The sequence below is a fragment of the Carcharodon carcharias genome, chromosome X, assembly GCF_017639515.1.
Source record: "Carcharodon carcharias isolate sCarCar2 chromosome X, sCarCar2.pri, whole genome shotgun sequence".
Lineage (NCBI taxonomy): Eukaryota > Metazoa > Chordata > Chondrichthyes > Lamniformes > Lamnidae > Carcharodon > Carcharodon carcharias.
In genome coordinates this window covers 1,436,040-1,453,316 of record NC_054507.1, presented here as the reverse complement: position 1 = coordinate 1,453,316, position 17,277 = coordinate 1,436,040, and the positions used below count along the sequence as shown (strand labels likewise).

Here is a 17,277-nt window from a genome sequence, read left to right as displayed (position 1 = left end):
CCATTAACAGCGAGAGGAGCGGGGCCATTAACAGCGAGAGGAGCGGACCCATTAACAGAGAGAGGAGTGGGGCCATTAACAGCGAGAGGAGCGGACCCATTAACAGAGAGAGGAGCGGACCCATTAACAGAGAGAGGAGTGGGGCCATTAACAGCGAGAGGAGCGGGGCCATTAACAGCGAGAGTGAAAGAGAGGAGCAGGGCCATTACCAGTGAGAGGAGAGGGGCCATTAACAGCGAGAGGAGCGGGGCCATTAACAGAGAGAGGAGCGGGGCCATTAACAGAGAGAGGAGCGGGGCCATTAACAGTGAGAGTGTGAGAGAGGAGAGGGGCCATTAACAGCGAGAGTGAGAGAGAGGAGAGGGGCCATTAACAGCGAGAGTGAGAGAGAGGAGAGGGGCCATTAACAGTGAGAGGAGCGGGCCATTAACAGAGAGAGGAGCGGGGCCATTAACAGAGAGAGGAGCGGGGCCATTAACAGTGAGAGTGTGAGAGAGGAGAGGGGCCATTAACAGCGAGAGTGAGAGAGAGGAGAGGGGCCATTAACAGCGAGAGGAGCGGGGCCATTAACAGCGAGAGGAGCGGACCCATTAACAGCGAGAGGAGCGGGGGCATTTACAGCGAGAGGAGTGGGCCCATTAACAGCGAGAGGAGCGGGGCCATTAACAGCGAGAGGAGCGGGGGCAGTTACAGCGAGAGGAGTGGGCCCATTAACAGCGAGAGGAGCGGGGCCATTAACAGCGAGAGGAGCGGGGGCAGTTACAGCGAGAGGAGTGGGCCCATTAACAGCGAGAGGAGCGGGGCCATTAACAGCGAGAGGAGCGGACCCATTAACAGAGAGAGGAGTGGGGCCATTAACAGCGAGAGGAGCGGACCCATTAACAGAGAGAGGAGCGGACCCATTAACAGAGAGAGGAGTGGGGCCATTAACAGCGAGAGGAGCGGGGCCATTAACAGCGAGAGTGAAAGAGAGGAGCAGGGCCATTACCAGTGAGAGGAGAGGGGCCATTAACAGCGAGAGTGTGAGAGAGGAGTGGGGCCATTACCAGTGAGAGGAGAGGGGCCATTAACAGCGAGAGGAGCGGGGCCATTAACAGAGAGAGGAGCGGGGCCATTAACAGTGAGAGTGTGAGAGAGGAGAGGGGCCATTAACAGCGAGAGTGAGAGAGAGGAGAGGGGCCATTAACAGTGAGAGGAGCGGGGCCATTAACAGCGAGAGGAGCGGGGCCATTAACAGCGAGAGGAGCGGACCCATTAACAGCGAGAGGAGCGGGGGCATTTACAGCGAGAGGAGTGGGCCCATTAACAGCGAGAGGAGCGGGGCCATTAACAGCGAGAGGAGCGGGGGCAGTTACAGCGAGAGGAGTGGGCCCATTAACAGCGAGAGGAGCGGGGCCATTAACAGCGAGAGGAGCGGGGGCAGTTACAGCGAGAGGAGTGGGCCCATTAACAGCGAGAGGAGCGGGGCCATTAACAGCGAGAGGAGCGGACCCATTAACAGAGAGAGGAGTGGGGCCATTAACAGCGAGAGGAGCGGACCCATTAACAGAGAGAGGAGCGGACCCATTAACAGAGAGAGGAGTGGGGCCATTAACAGCGAGAGGAGCGGGGCCATTAACAGCGAGAGTGAAAGAGAGGAGCAGGGCCATTAACAGCGAGAGGAGAGGGGCCATTAACAGCGAGAGTGTGAGAGAGGAGCAGGGCCATTACCAGTGAGAGGAGAGGGGCCATTAACAGCGAGAGGAGCGGGGCCATTAACAGCGAGAGGAGCGGGGCCATTAACAGCGAGAGGAGCGGGGCCATTAACAGTGAGAGGAGTGGGGCCATTAACAGCGAGAGGAGAGGGGCCATTAACAGCGAGAGGAGCGGGGCCATTAACAGCGAGAGGAGCGGGGCCATTAACAGTGAGAGGAGCGGGGCCATTAACAGCGAGAGGAGCGGGCCCATTAACAGCGAGAGTGTGAGAGAGGAGCGGGGCCATTAACAGCGAGAGGAGCGGGGCCATTAACAGAGAGAGGAGCGGGGCCATTAACAGCGAGAGGAGCGGGGCCATTAACAGCGAGAGTGTGAGAGAGGAGTGGGGCCATTAACAGTGAGAGGAGCGGACCCATTAACAGTGAGAGGAGAGGGGCCATTAACAGCGAGAGGAGCGGGGCCATTAACAGCGAGAGGAGCGGGGCCATTAACAGTGAGAGGAGAGGGGCCATTAACAGCGAGAGGAGTGGGGCCATTAACAGTGAGAGGAGAGGGGCCATTAACAGTGAGAGGAGCGGGGCCATTAACAGCGAGAGGAGCGGGGCCATTAACAGAGAGAGGAGCGGGGCCATTAACAGAGAGAGGAGCGGGGCCATTAACAGCAAGACGAGCAGGGCCATTAACAGCGAGAGTGTGAGAGAGGAGTGGGGCCATTAACAGCGAGAGGAGCGGGGCCATTAACAGCGAGAGTGAGAGAGAGGAGCAGGGCCATTACCAGTGAGAGGAGAGGGGCCATTAACAGCGAGAGGAGCGGGGCCATTAACAGTGAGAGAGAGGAGCGGGGCCATTAACAGTGAGAGGAGCAGTGCCATTAACAGCGAGAGGAGCGGACCCATTGACAGTGAGAGGAGCGGGGCCATTAACAGCGAGAGGAGCGGGGCCATTAACAGCGAGATTGTGAGAGCGGAGTGGGGCCATTAACAGTGAGAGTGTGAGAGAGGAGCGGGGCCATTAACAGCGCGAGTGAGAGAGGAGTGGGGCCATTAACAGCGAGAGTGAGAGAGAGGAGTGGGCCCATTAACAGCGAGTGTGAGAGAGAGGAGTCGGGGCACTTACAGCGAGAGGAGCAGGGGCATTTACAGCAAGAGTGAGAGACAGGAGCGGGGCCATTAACAGCGAGAGTGAGAGAGAGAGAGAGGAGCAGGGCATTAACAGCGAGTGTGCGAGACAGCAGCGGGGCCATTAACAGTGAGAGTGAGAGAGAGGATCGGGGCCATTAATACCGAATGTGAGAGAGAGAAGTGGGGCCATTAACGACGTGTGTGGGATAGTAGGGCAGGTTCATCAGCTGTGAGGTGAACCTGAAAACAGCCCAAAAGGAGAGAATAATAATTATAGCGTGAGGTCACAGTCAAACATGTTGGATGGTGAGTATTTTGCTCTTTTATCAATCAAAAGTCCATAATTTATTAATAATTGTAAGGTTTTATTGGTAGTATTAGGGTCTACTAGCAGTAGTGAAGGTTATTGGGATTAGTAGAATTTATTCATTCTAAATTATGGGAAATTAGGTGGACCAGTGTGTTGCAACTGCTGAACATGGGTTCTTCTGGACACCAGTGTGATCCAGGGAAATTATGTCTGCAGTAATTGTCTGCAGCTTGTGGAACTTCAGATCAGAGTTCTTGAGCTGGAGGCAGAGCTACAGACACTGCGATGCTTCATCGATGGGGGCAGTTACCTGGACAGTTTATTCAAGGAGGTAATTATACGCCTTAGGATAGGCAGAACTTTAGAGCTGGTCAATGGGCAGGGGCAGGAGGGTGTGACTGCAGGTCAGGCAGGTAAGGAGAACCACCATCAAATGATGGAGGAGCCTCAGCCCTTGACTTTGTCCAACAGGTACAGGATGCTTGCTACATGTGTGGATGCGAAGAAAGACTGCAAGGTGGATGAGCAGACTGACCATGGCACCATGGTGTAGATACCCATTCGAGTGGGTGGAACGAAGAGGAATGTGGCAATGATTGGAGACAGTATAGTCAGGGGGTAGATACTGTTCTCTGCACCCGAAACCAGGAGCTCCAAAGGTTGTGTTGCCTGCCCGGTGCAAGGGTTAAAGGCATCTCCTTGAGGTGGGAGAGAAACTTGGAGTGGGAGGGGGAGGATCTAGCTGTCGTGATCCTTGTGGAAACCAACAATATAGGTAGAATCAGGAATGATGGTCTGCTAAGAGAATTTGAGAAGTTAGGGTCCAAATTAAAATGCAGAACGCCAAAGGTAGTCATTTCTGGACTGTTACCTGAGCCATGAGCCAATTGGCACAGGGTCAAGCAGATTAGCGAATTAAACGTGTGGCTCAAAGAGTGGTGAGGGAAGAAGGGGTTTCAATTCATGGGGCAATGGCATCAGTACTCAGGGTGGAGTGAGCTATTTTGTTGTAATGGCCTCCACTTGAACCAGTCTGGGACTACTGTCCTGGTCAATCATGAAACTAGGCCTGTGGACAGGGATTTAAACTAACAGAACAGAGGGGCTCGGGTGAAGGGAGACTTGGAAATCCAAGGAGAAAGATCAATGTATCGGAGAAGTAAAGCAAGGTGGATAAAGACAAGCAGAATGTGGCAGGAAGGGACAGAGACGAACAAAAGAGGTACATCCAATAAGGTCATTGCAGGGAATAAAAAAAATGAAATTAAAGGCACTTTATCTGACTGCAGGAAGCATCAGCAAGAATGTAGATGAACTAGTGGCACAAATAGAGCTAAATGATTTTGATCTAATCACCATTACAGCAACATGATTATAAAGTGGTCGCGGTTGGGAAATAAACATTCCAAGGTACACAATATTTCGGAAAGGCAGCCAGAATGACAAAGGAGGTGGGGTAGCCCTTATAGTAAAGGATGACATAGGGACATTAGTGAGCTAAGATTTGGTCGCTGAAGATCATGAAGTAGAATCAGTATGAGTAGCAAGAGTCAGAAAACGCTGGTGGGAGTAGTTTATAGGCCCCTTAACAGTAGTTATAGCATTGAATAGAGCATTAGACAAGAAATTATTGGAGCTTGTAACAAAGGAAATGTAATAATCGCAGGGGATTTTAATCTTCATATAGACTGGGGTAATCAAATTAGCAAGAAAGGTCTAGAAGATGAGTTTGCAGAATGTTTTCATGATGGTTTCTTGGAGCAGTATGTAGTGGAACTCGGATAGTTATCTTAGGTCTAGTATTGCGTAATGAAGCAGGATTAATTGGTAATGTCATAGTCAAAGATTCACTGGGAAATAGTGATCATAATACCATTGAATTCCATGTTATGTTTGAAAGTAACATACTCCAATCGCAAACAAAAATCTTAAACTTGAAGTTAACTACACAGATATGAGGGGAGAACTGGTTAAGGTTAATTGGGTAAATAAGCAAAAAAGTATGGAGGTAAATAAACAGCAGGCAACATTTAAAGAAACAATTCAATGTTAAACAAAAATTCATTCCATTGAAGAACAAAAACTCAGCAAGAAGGGTCCATCTGTGGCTCACTCAGGAAGTTAAGGATAGTATTAGGTTAAAAGAGGAGACTTACAATGTTGCAAAGAACAGTAACAGGTCCAGGGATTGGGAGTGTTTTAGAAACCAGCAAAGGGCCACCAAAAAGTTGACAAAAAGGGGAAAAAAATGGGAGTAAACTAGCCAGAAATATAAAAACCGATAATAAGAGCTTTTTTCACAGTAGGAAACTGCAGGCTAGTTAGCTTAACATCTGTCGTAGGAAAAATGTTAGAAATGTTAGAAAAATTCAAGGTAATCAGTCAGAGTCAACGTGGTTTAGAGAGGGGGAAATCATGTTTAACCAATTTATTGGCGTTCTTTGAAGAAGTAACAGGTGCTGTAGATAATGGGGAACCGGTGGATGCACTGCACTTAGATTTCCAGGTTATTGTGGAAAATTAAAGCTCAAGGTGTAGGGGGTAACATATTGGAATGGATAGAAGATTGGCTAGCTAACAGGAAGCAAAGGGTAGGCATAAATGGGTCTTTTTCTGGTTGGCAAGATGTGACAAGTGGTGTGCCACAGGGATCAGTGCTGGGGCCTCAACTGTTTACAACTTATATAAATGACTTGGATGAAGGTACCAAAGGGATGGTTGCTAAATTTCCTTATGACACAGATATAGGTAGGAAAGTAAGTTATGAAGAAGGCATAAGGAGGCTAAAAGGGGTATAGGTAGGTTAAGTGAGTGGGCAAAGACCTGGCAAATGGAGTGTAATGTGGGAAAATGTGAAATTGTCCATTTTGGCAGGAAGAATAAAAAAGCTTATTATCTAAATGGTGAGAGATTGCAGAGCTCTGAGATTCAGAGGGATCTGGGTGCCCTCGTGCATGAATCATAAAAGGTTAGTTTGCAGGTCCAGCAGGTAATTAGGAAAGTGAATAGAATGTTATCATTTACTGTGAAGGGAACTGAATACAAAAGTAGTAGGTGATGCTTCAGTTGTACAGGGCATGAGTGAGACCACATCTGGAGTATTGTGTATAGTATTGGTCTCCTTATTTAAGGAAGGATGAACTGGTTCCAATGCATTTGCAGAGAAGGTCTACTAAACTAATACCAGGAATGGGAGCGTTGTCTTATAAGGAAAGGCTGGACAGGCTAGGGTTATATCCGCTGGATTTTGGAAGAGTAAGAGGTGACTTGATTGAAACATATAAGGTCCTGAGGAGTCTTGACAGAGTGGATGTGGGAAGGATGTTTCCCCTTGTGGGTGGGAGAATCTAGAACTAGGGATCACTGTTTAAAAATAAGGGGTTTCCCATTTAAGACAGAGATGAGGAGGTGTTTTTTCTCTCAGAGGGTCACGAGTCTTTGGAACTCTCTTCCTGAAAAGGCAGTGGAAGCAGAGTCTTTGAATATTTTTAAGGCAGAGCTAGATAGATTCTTGATAAGCAAGGGGGCGAAAGGTTCTCAGGGGTAGGTGGGAGCATGGAGTTGGGGTGATGATTAAATCAGCCATGATATCGAATGGCGGAGCAGGCTTGGGGGGCCAAGTGGCCTACTCCTGCTCCTAGTTCGTATTAGTATGTAACAAGGAAGAGAGTAGCTAAAGTAAATGTTGGTCCCTTAGCAGCAGAGGCAGGAGAAATGATCATGGGGAATGAGGAAATGGCAGAGGCATTGAACAAATATTTTGTGGTTGTTTTCATAGTAGAAGACACAAGTTCCATACTAGAAATAGACAGTAACCGTGGGGAAAATTAGGGAAATTAATATCAGCAGAGCAAAGGTATTGGAGAAACTTAAGGGATGAGAATCCAATAAATCTCCAGGACCTGATGGCCTACACCCTAGAGTTCTAAAAGCGATAGCTGCAGAGATATTGGATGTGCTGGCTATGATTTTCCAAAATTCCTTAGATTCAGGAATGGTCCCATTAGATTGGAAGTTGGCAAATGTTACATCATTTTTCAAGAAAAGGGGGAGAGAGAAATCAGTGAACTACAGGCCAGTTTGCCTAACATCAAGCTGTTGGGAAAATGCTAGAATCTATTATTAAGGAAGTCTTAACAATGCACTTAGAAAAGCATTATATGATTAGAACAAATCAATGTGGTTTTACTAAAGGGAAATCCTGTTTGACCAATTTCTTGAGTTTTTTGAGGATGTAACCAGTAGGGTAGATAAAGGGAAACCAGTAGATGTAGTATAACTGGATTTCCAAAAGGCATTCAATAAGGTGCCACACAAAAGGTTAATAGGCAAAACAAGGCTTCATGGGGTTACATCTGAGCATGGATAGAGGATTGGTTAACGGATAGAAAACAGAAGGTGGGCATAAACGGGGATTTTTTCAACTTGACAGTCAGTGAACAGTCGACTGCTGCAAGGATCAATGCTGGGGCCTCAGCTATTTACAATCTACATTAATGACTTAGATGAAGAGACAGGGAGTAATGTATCTAAGTTTGCTGATGACAGCAAGCTAAGTGGGAAAGGAAGCTGTGGGGAGGACACAGAAGCTGCAAAGAGATACAGACTAGGTTAAGTGAGTGGGTAACAAGATGGCAGATGGAATATAATGTAGGGAAGTGTGAAGTTATTCACTTTGGTTGTAAGAATAAAAAAGCAAAATATTTTTCAAATGGTGAGAAACTTGCATGTGTTGATGTTCAAAGAGACTTGGGGTGTGCTTGTACAAAGAACGCAGAAAGTGAGCATGCAAGTGCAGCAAACAATTAGGAAGGCCAATGGCATGTTGGCCTTTATTGCAAAGGTATTGGAGTACAGGAATAAAGAAGTCTTGCTACAGTTGTACAAGGTTTTGGTGAGAGCCCATCTGGAATACTGCTGTGCGCAGCTTTGGTCTCCACATTTAAGAAAGGATACACTAGCACTGGAGGCGGTACAGTGAATGCCCACGAGATTGGTCCCTGGGATGAAGGGGTTGTCCTATGATGAGAGGCTGAGTAAGTTAGATTTATATTCTCTGGAGTTTAAAAGAATGAGGGTGATCTCACTGAAACATACAAAATTCTGAAGGGGGTTGATGGGGTGGACACAAGAGATTATTTCCGCTAGTCGGGGAATCTAAAACACGGGGGCACAGTCTCAGGATAAGGGGCCGATCATTTAGGACTGAGAAGAGGAGAAATCTCTTCACTCAAAGGGTTGTGAATCTTTGGAATTCTCTACCCCAGTGGGTTGTGGATGCTCCAATGAATATATTTAAGACTGGGATAGACAGATTTTTGGTCTCTTGGGGAATTAAGGGATGTGGGGAGTGGGCAGGAAAATGGAGTTGAAGCCCAAGATCAGCCATGATCATAGCGAATAGTGGAGCAGGTTCGATGGGCAGAGTGGTTTACTCCTGTTCATATCTTATGTTCATTAGACATCTTGATACACATAGACACACACACAAGAAAAGTCTTTCTACTTTGCTATATGTTCCAAAAGAGCTTTGGAAGATAAATTTTGGATAAACTAATTGATTTTTATTACACATTCAAATCAATGATGGCAGAAGCCTTTTCACGAGTATACAGAGATAATATCTAATTTAAATTCTCATTAGCATAAATGAATATTGATTCTCAAAAATAGGTTTTCATAATCTGGTATTATTTGATCTCAAGAGTAATTTTCATCAATTATTATTCCACAGCAAAATTCCAGCCTTCGAACAAAGGATAGACCCATTTCATGAATAACTATTGTGAGGCTTACTTCTCGAGCAAATATTCGATCCCTGACCCTTTGATACTCTTCTTCTCTTTCTTCTATCGATTTACTCCTCCGGTCATCTCGCAAAGGTACTCTCATCTGGAATAAGACCAAACAATCAAGTACAGCAAATTTCTAAAAGTCGATAAGCTTTAAAGTTTTCTTGTGTGAGAGAACTGCCTCCCAACATTCAACGTCGGTCCAGCAAGGTGAATAACTGTTAAAATATAATCTTCCTGAGAAATCTGTGGTTGAAACTATTCTGCAGACTAGGCCTACCTACCCGTGGATGGTAAAACCTTCTTTGCATGGTACTAAAGCATCAATTAGATATTTGCAAAAAGCCAAAGTAAGATGACATTGATTGCAATCTCAATAAGTCGCATAATCTACGGTAAGATTCCCTGTGCTCTAAAAACCATAAATGCTTTATAAGGAACCACCTAATGATTTCTTCCCAAGCTCCCCATTTTAATACTATCCACAGCATCAAGCCAACTTGGCTGACATTTGCTGTGACATCTTCAGTGAGTTACCAATCAGTTTCCTTTGATTTCTCCCCAGCGTTCTAAATGGTCAATACATCATTATCCTCAATCAGCCCTCTTCTATTGTCTAGCTCTTCAGGTACTGAATTCTTATCACTCCACTCCTATCTGTGTATCTTCAGCAATAGCTTTTCTTGTCACTCTCTGGAATTTTCCAAGAACCTATCCTTGGATGCCGCTTCTTCCACATCCCTTAGTGACATCATCCCTAGGCACAAGGCCAATTTCTAGATGCATGCTGATAACACCCAGCTCCACTATTTCCCTCAACCCTCTCTGTGCTGTCAGACAGTCTGACAATCAAACTATGGATGAATCAAACTTCCTTCTGTTATTTAGCTACTCCCTAGTCACCCCAATAAACTCTAGTCCCTCATTACTGACACTATTCCTTTCATCCAGCCAGCTGTTCAGACTGAAAGAGAGCATGTTTGAGTGAGTGAGCTTCAAAGCCCACATATACCCAACACCAGGACAAAAACAACTTACTCCAAATCTCCTCAATATTGCCCATCTCCACCACACCCCACTTGCCACTGAAACTCTTATCCATGCTTTTATTATCTGTAGATTCAATTTCTCCAATACGCTCATTGCCAGCCTCCCATCCTCCGCAAACTCCACTTGTCCAAAAGTAAATAGCATTTTCTGGGGAGTGTGGCTAATGCCATTAATAATGTTAGCCAACAGTAAGGCCAACAGCAATATACATTTAACGTGTGGCTAAAACGGATCTCAGTTTAAGAGCGAAAAATTTTAAAACAAATGCTAAAAATGCACTGATAACTGTTTACGTCTGAAAAAGTGCGGTAGGTTAACGTTTCAATCTAAAGTTTGCCAGATTCTTTGCATTTGCAGCTTTTTCTGTATTTATTTCAGATATATTATTGCTTCTTTGCAAAATAACAATGCTGAAATCTCTCTCAGGTACTGCTCAAGCATGCCATGGTAACTTGCATCTCCCTCCCCATTTATTCTTTCATAGATGTATCCCCTTAAACAGAAAGGTCAGAAGCTCTCCATAATCACATCCAAGATACAAAAAAGAGAGATTGGTGAAGCAAACAAACAGCACTGCCATCTCACAAGGATAGAAGCGTGAGTTTAGTTTTGCTTTACTGTAAATTAACGACACACAACATGTGATCTCACCTGGTTGTCATCCTTGTCTAGACTCGTGTCATCTCTTTTCAAGATAAATCTCTTTTGAAAATCCATACTCTTCTCATCTTTTATATGATCTGAAAACCTCTGCTCTGGTCTATGGTGGTGGGAAAGAAAAACCTTAAATTAGAAACTATCAACTTTTAGTTAAACACTAGGAAGATCAAACCACAAATTTGCTACCCTCATTACTGATTCTATTCCCCCACCCGAGCCATTGTTTCAGGTTAAACTAGACTGTTTGCCTTACTTGATCTCAAGTCAGGTTTCCAACCCATACTAGCTGCAACAGGCTCAAGAGTATGAATGACCTACTCCTGTTCCCATTACAAAGACCACCAACCTCCACTGCCTAGCGTTACCTGTCTCCATCCTAATTAAGCCCATCTACCAGTGGAGTCCTCATACATGCCTTTATTATATTCAAATTCACCTATTCTATTGTTCCCCTGGCCAGCCTCCAATCCTTTACCTTCTCTAAACTTTGGCTCATTCAAAATTCTATTTTGCATCTCCTAATCCACACCAAGTTCCACTCACATATCACCTTTGCCCTCACTGCTGTAAACTGGTTCCTAGCTCCCTCAAAGTCTATAATTCAAATGTTCATTCTTGCATTTAAATCCTTTCATGGCCTTCTCTAATTTCCTCCAATCCCACAACCTCCTCACCATCCCCCGAAACTTTCTGTTCCTCAGATTCTAGCTTGATGCATACCCCATGCCTCCCACCTCCACCTTTTCAATCCACCATTGGCAAGAGTGACTTCAGCTGACTAAGCCTCAAACACTGGAATTCCCTCCCCATGCCCCTCCGCACTCCTTTCCTCGTTTTTTTAAAGTGGCTCTTTAAAACCCACCTCCTTGACCAAGCCTTTAGCCACCCATCCCAATATCTCCTCCTTTGTTCAGCATACATTTTAATTCTCATTAAAGAATGCCCTGGATGGAGAAGAGAGGGGTAGCACCCTCAATATATTGGGGGGGGGGAAATATCAGTGCATCACCTTTAAGAGAAGTCCCTACTTGTCCAAGTTCACAAGCAATAGTATTGAGTTGCACTGTCTAGGTGCCATTGAGCAAAAAATGCATTCAACTGCCTACGGCTGGCTGCCATAGAGGAGCGGCATCCTCAATCCTATTATTAGAAAATAAGGGCTAAAGTTTGGAGGGAAATCAACCACACAACCGAGAGAAGTCTGGTTATATTGTTAAAGCATTTCCAAATGAAACCTGGTGGAGTGGGCAGAGCCTCTGTCTTTGTGATAGGTCAGCATTAACCAAGACAGGCTGATGGTTGGAATACAGCTTCTGAGTGTTTACAGCGAGTTGGTTCTTGCATACATGATGGCCAGTATAAGGCCTGAAGAAAGTTTATTTTCTTTCTCTTTTCTTGTAACAAGTCAATCACAGCTCCCCAATTTCTAAATGTCTGTCATTCTTGCAAAGTTGAGATTGCCACACTTTTTATCTGGACATACCCAGTTACCATCAGACACAAATGCGTTTCGCCAAAATCTATTCTGCTCTCATTGAAGGATCTGGAAATTGGGGACCTCCAGGTGGCTCATTAGAGGAGACTGAGAAACTAAACTTTCTTCAGGCATTATACCACCCATTAATATTCCATCAGGGGTCTCTATTTGTATGATGCAATCTTTTCACATCACAGCCAAGCTAATGAAGGTTGCAAGGATAGAAATTTGAAATACTCTTGCAGAAAAACACCAGTGCCACTGACCAACAATAACAAAACTTGTGAAAATGTGAATTGGGCAAGAAGATCAGAATGCAGCATGTGCACCAGTCCAAAACAGGTGAAACGGGAAGAAAGCACTGGATACAGAGGTGAATTTAATGCAAGTAAAACTGTAATGAGGTGCACAGCACAGCTATTCCTGCCCCCAAAATAAGTGGAGTTAATAAAAAACCCCTGTAAGCAGTGCAACCTTGAAACTGACAATGTAAATGGCTAACCAATAATGGGCATTGCCCTTTGGCCATTAAAGCAACTGCCCGTTTTAAATATGAATGCTTTAAGTCTACATCTGAACCAGAGCGGGACTAACATCCTTGCATGCGGTTTTGCTAGTGCTTTTGGGAGGAGTTTAAACTAATTCGGCAGGGGGAGGGTCACAGAATGTTAGCAAAATAGGGACACATCATACTACAGTAAAACAATCAAGTCAGAGGGATTACAGCTGCATTAAGTTTCAAGGGAGTAAGGCAAGGCTGGATGGCCTCTATTTTAATGCCAGGAGTATTACAGGTAAAACAAATGAGTTAAGGGTGAGGATTGACATGTGGAATTGTGATATAGTAGTCATCACTGAGACATGGTTGAGGGAAGGGCAGGATTGGCAGCTCAACATTCCAGGATACAGAATCTTCAGGTGAGACAAAGGAGGGGGTAAAAGAGGAGGAGGCTTTGCATTATTAGTTAAGGAGTCAGTTACTGCAGTAAGGAAAGATGATATCTTGGAGGGTGCATCGAATGAAGCTTTGTGGGTAGAGCTTAGGAATAAAAAAGGGGCAGCCACGTTGTTGGGTATTTATTATAGACCTCCAGATAGTGAGCAGGAAATTGAGGAGCAAATATGTGCACAATTTGTGGAGGTGTGTAAAAATAATAACAACAGGGTAATTATATTAGGTGATTTCAACTTGCCCAACATTAATTGGGATAGACATAGTGTTAAGGGCTTGGATGGAGTGGATTTCTTGAAATGTGTACAGGAGAACTTCTTAGGTCAATATGTAGAGGGACCAACAAGGGACGGCGCAGTGCTGGACCTAATTCTGGGGAATGAAGCCGGACAGGTGGCTGAGGTGGTGGTGATGGGGGAGCATTTTAGTGATAGCGATCACAACATGGTACAATTTAAGCTTGTTATGGACAAAGAAATAGACAAGTTGCAAAAAAAATGTTTTGGATTGCAGGAGAGGGGATTTTAGTAAAATAAGGCAGGATCTGACCAAGGTAGACTGGGAACAGTACTTGTGGGGAAATCTACAGAGGAGCAGTGGGGGGGTGTTCAGAAAGGAAATGGGGAGGGTACAGGCTCAACATGTTCCCTCTAGGGTGATAGGAAGAAGTAACAAGCCCAGAGAACCATGGATGGCCAGGGATATTCAGGTTATGATGAGAAGGAAAAGAGAGGCTTTTAGTATGTACAAGGGAAGCAAATCAGCAGAGACATTAGTGGAGGACAGAAAGTGTAGGGTGGAGCTTAAGAAAGCAATTAGGAGAGCAAAGAAGGGATATGAGAAAGCTCTGGCTGGTAAAAGTAGAAGATGTTCTATAAGTATATCAATGGGAAGAGGATAACCAGGAAAAGAGCAGGGCCCATTAGAGACCAAGGGGGCAATCTATGGGTCGAACCAGAGGACATTGCTAGAGTGTTGAATGAATAGTTCATAACCGTCTTCACCCAAGAGAATGAGGATGAAGGTATCGAACTCGGGGAGAGGAACTGCGAGGTTCTTAAGCAAATTAATATAGGGAGTGACAAGGTATTGGGGGTTTACAAGAATGTTGCCAGGGTTAAAAAAGTGTAGCTACGAGGAGAGATTGGATAGGTTGGGGTTATTTTCCTTAGAACAAAGAAGGCTGAGAGGTGACTTGATTGAGGTGTACAAAATTATGAGGGGAATAGATAGAGTGGACAGGATAAAATTGTTTCCCTTGGTAGAGAATTCTAGAACCAGGGGACATAGATTCAAGATAAGTGGCAGAAGGTGTAGGGGGGTCATGAGGAAGAACATTTTTACACAGAGGGTAGTGGGTGTCTGGAATTCGCTGCCCAAGTTGGTGGTAGAGGCAGAAACTTTAAACTCTTTTAAAAAGTACCTGGATCTGCACCTAAAGTGCTGTAAGCTGCAAGGCTATGGGCCGGGTGCAGGAAGGTGGGATTAGAAAGGGCGCCTAGGTGTCCTCAGGCTGGCATGGATAAGATGGGTCGAATGGCCTCCTTCTGTGCTGTAACTTTTCAATGGTTCTAAGTGGTGGAGATTGCGTTAATATTACCAGGTCAACAAAAAGGGGCTTTAGAGATAGTCAGTTTAGAGTCAAATCACACCAGTGGGGATTTCACAAAAAAAAAGCATACAAAAATGGACTTCAATGTTTTCAAATTACACCATACTTACATTCGCGTATTTACTGTCTTATTTATTATAACAGCTTTTCCAGTTTGGTCAACATTGTGATCCATTCCAAAGTATGCAGCCACCCTGTGTAAGAGCATTCTGTGGTACGAGGTCATCTGAGGAAATTTCTTGTACTGATTACTGAAAATAACATAAAACCATTAAATAAAATGTTTGTACAGCAGCCGCACCTACAACTCTCTCATTCAGATAAAACAGATTTTATAAAGACAGGAAACTAAATTTGAGAGAGCAAGTCTATTTCTTTACTTTGGATGTTTAATCTAGGCTCACGCCTCCAGTGGGGAACTGAAGGGATGCTGCATTGTTAGAGGTGCCATTCTGTGGATGATAACATGTAGATGGGGCTCTGTGCAAGTGGAGATTAAAAATACCATGGTACTACGAGAAGAGCGGGGAGTTCCCCCTTTGTTCTAAACAACATTCCTCTCTCACCCAGAATAAATAAGGGAGAACCAGTGGATGTGGTGTATTTGGGTTTTCAGAAACCTTTTGATAAAGTCCCACGTAAGAGGTTGGTGTGCAAAGTCAAAGTGCATAGGATTGGGGGTAATATATTGGCATGGATTGAGAATTGATTAGCAGACAGGAAACAGAGAGCAGATAAATGGGTCTTTTTCCAGAGTGGCAGGCGGTGACTAGGGGGGTACCACAGGAATCAGTGCTTGGGTCCCAGCTATTCACAATACATATCAATGATTTGGATGAGGGAACCAAATGTAATATTCCCAAGTTTGCTGATGACACAAAACTAGGTGAGAATGTGAGTGGTGAGGAGGATGTTAAGAGGCTTCAAGGCAATTTAGACAGGTTGAGTGAGTGGGCAAATACATGGCAGATGCTGTATAATGTGGATAAGTGTGAGGTTATCCACTTTGGTAGGAGAAACAGAATGGCAAAGTATTATTTAAATGGTGAGAGATTGGGAAATGTTGATGGACAAAGGGACCTGGGTGTCCTTGTACACCAATCACCGAAAGCAAGCATACAGGTGCAGCAAGCAGTTAAGGTAAATGGTATGTTGACCTTCATTGTGAGAGGACTTGAGTACAGGAGCAAGGATATCTTACTGCAGCTGTACAGGGCCTTGGTGAGACCACATCTGGAGTACTGTGTGCAGTTTTGGTCTCCTTACCTAAGAAAGGATATGCTTGCCATAGGGGGAGTGCAGTGAAGGTTCACCAGACTGATTCCTGGGATGGCAGGATTACTGTATGAGGAGAGATTGATTCGACTGGGTTTGTATTCACTGGAGTTTAGAAGAATGAGAGGGGATCTCATTGAAATGTATAAAATTCTGACAGGGCTGGACAAAGTGGATCCAGGGATGATGTTTCCTCTGGCTGGGGCATCTAGAACAAGGGGTCACAGTCTCAGGATACAGGGTAGGCTGTTTAGGACTGAGATCAGGAGAAATTTCTTCATTCAGAGGGTGGTGAACCTGTGGAATTCTCTACCACAGGAGGCTGTGGAGGCCAAGACGCTGAATATATTTAGGAAGGAAATAGATAGATTTCTGGACTCTAAAGGAGTCAAGAAGTATGGGGAGAATGTGGGTGTATGGCGTTGAGATAGAGGATAAGCTGTGATCATACTGAATGGCATAAATTGGCTGCCATATTGTCTATATAACAACAGTGACTGCACTTGAAAAATAATTGATTGGCTCTCAGGAGCTTTGGGATAAGATGCTATATAAATTTGAATCCTTTTTCTTTCCTTGCAATTTCTTATTCCACTCGCCAGAGCATATCATGCTTAGTGCTTACTTATTTGCCAGGTTATAGCTTTAATGTTGATTAAGAGAAAATAATACCCCAAGACCATCAGTTCTTGCATCATTTTGTTCTGCTTACAGTTTGTAAATCTCAATTTTACACTTTACTTTATGACAACTTAAATTGTCCAAAATTTTGAAGCAGGAAAAAGTCAGGGCCTAAGTGCAAAGCATCAAAATCTCAGATTCAAATCAATGACTAAACAGACTAATTTCTGTGTGCACAATTTTTCATCTTGCAGGCATAAAGCTCATTGTGATTGGATCATTTGCTGAAGGAGGTTTGAAGAAGACTTTTGAAATACGCCCTGGAGACTTTCTGGGACGGTCAAAAGATCTTCAAATACAATGGCAAAATACCGTGAATGCTTCAAATCTGATATATGTTCAGAAAAAGCTGGAAACACTCAGGTCAGGCAACATTTGTGGAGAAAGAAGCAACCTTTCTGCAGCCTTTGACATGCCCGACCACACTACCACCCTCCTCCAACTCTTCTCTGTTGCCCAGTGAGTCGGACTGCTATTGCTTGGCCCACTTTTGCCTCTTCAGTTGTAACCAGAGAATCTCCTGCAATGGTTATTCTTCCCACCCCCATCGCTCTGGAGTCTGACCAAGGGTCTATCTTCAGCCCCCACCTATTTCTCATCCACATGCTGCCCCTATGTAAAACCACCTGATGACATGATGTCAGATTCACAG

The 17,277-nt window shown here is 44.6% G+C and overlaps 1 protein-coding gene across 7 annotated transcripts in view; it reads right to left on the bottom strand.

Annotated features, from left to right (window-relative positions):
• The window catches only part of LOC121273296 (R3H domain-containing protein 2), a 289,299-nt gene that overhangs the window by 114,410 nt on the left and 157,612 nt on the right, over window positions 1-17,277 (bottom strand). For all 7 annotated transcript variants that reach the window (XM_041180375.1, XM_041180377.1, XM_041180380.1 and 4 more), the window contains 3 exons: window positions 14,780-14,920; window positions 10,620-10,728; window positions 8,923-9,018 (listed from right to left, as the gene is read on the bottom strand). In XM_041180375.1, the coding sequence (XP_041036309.1) occupies window positions 8,923-9,018; window positions 10,620-10,728; window positions 14,780-14,920 (346 nt within the window). The remainder of the gene's footprint in view (window positions 1-8,922; window positions 9,019-10,619; window positions 10,729-14,779; window positions 14,921-17,277) is intronic.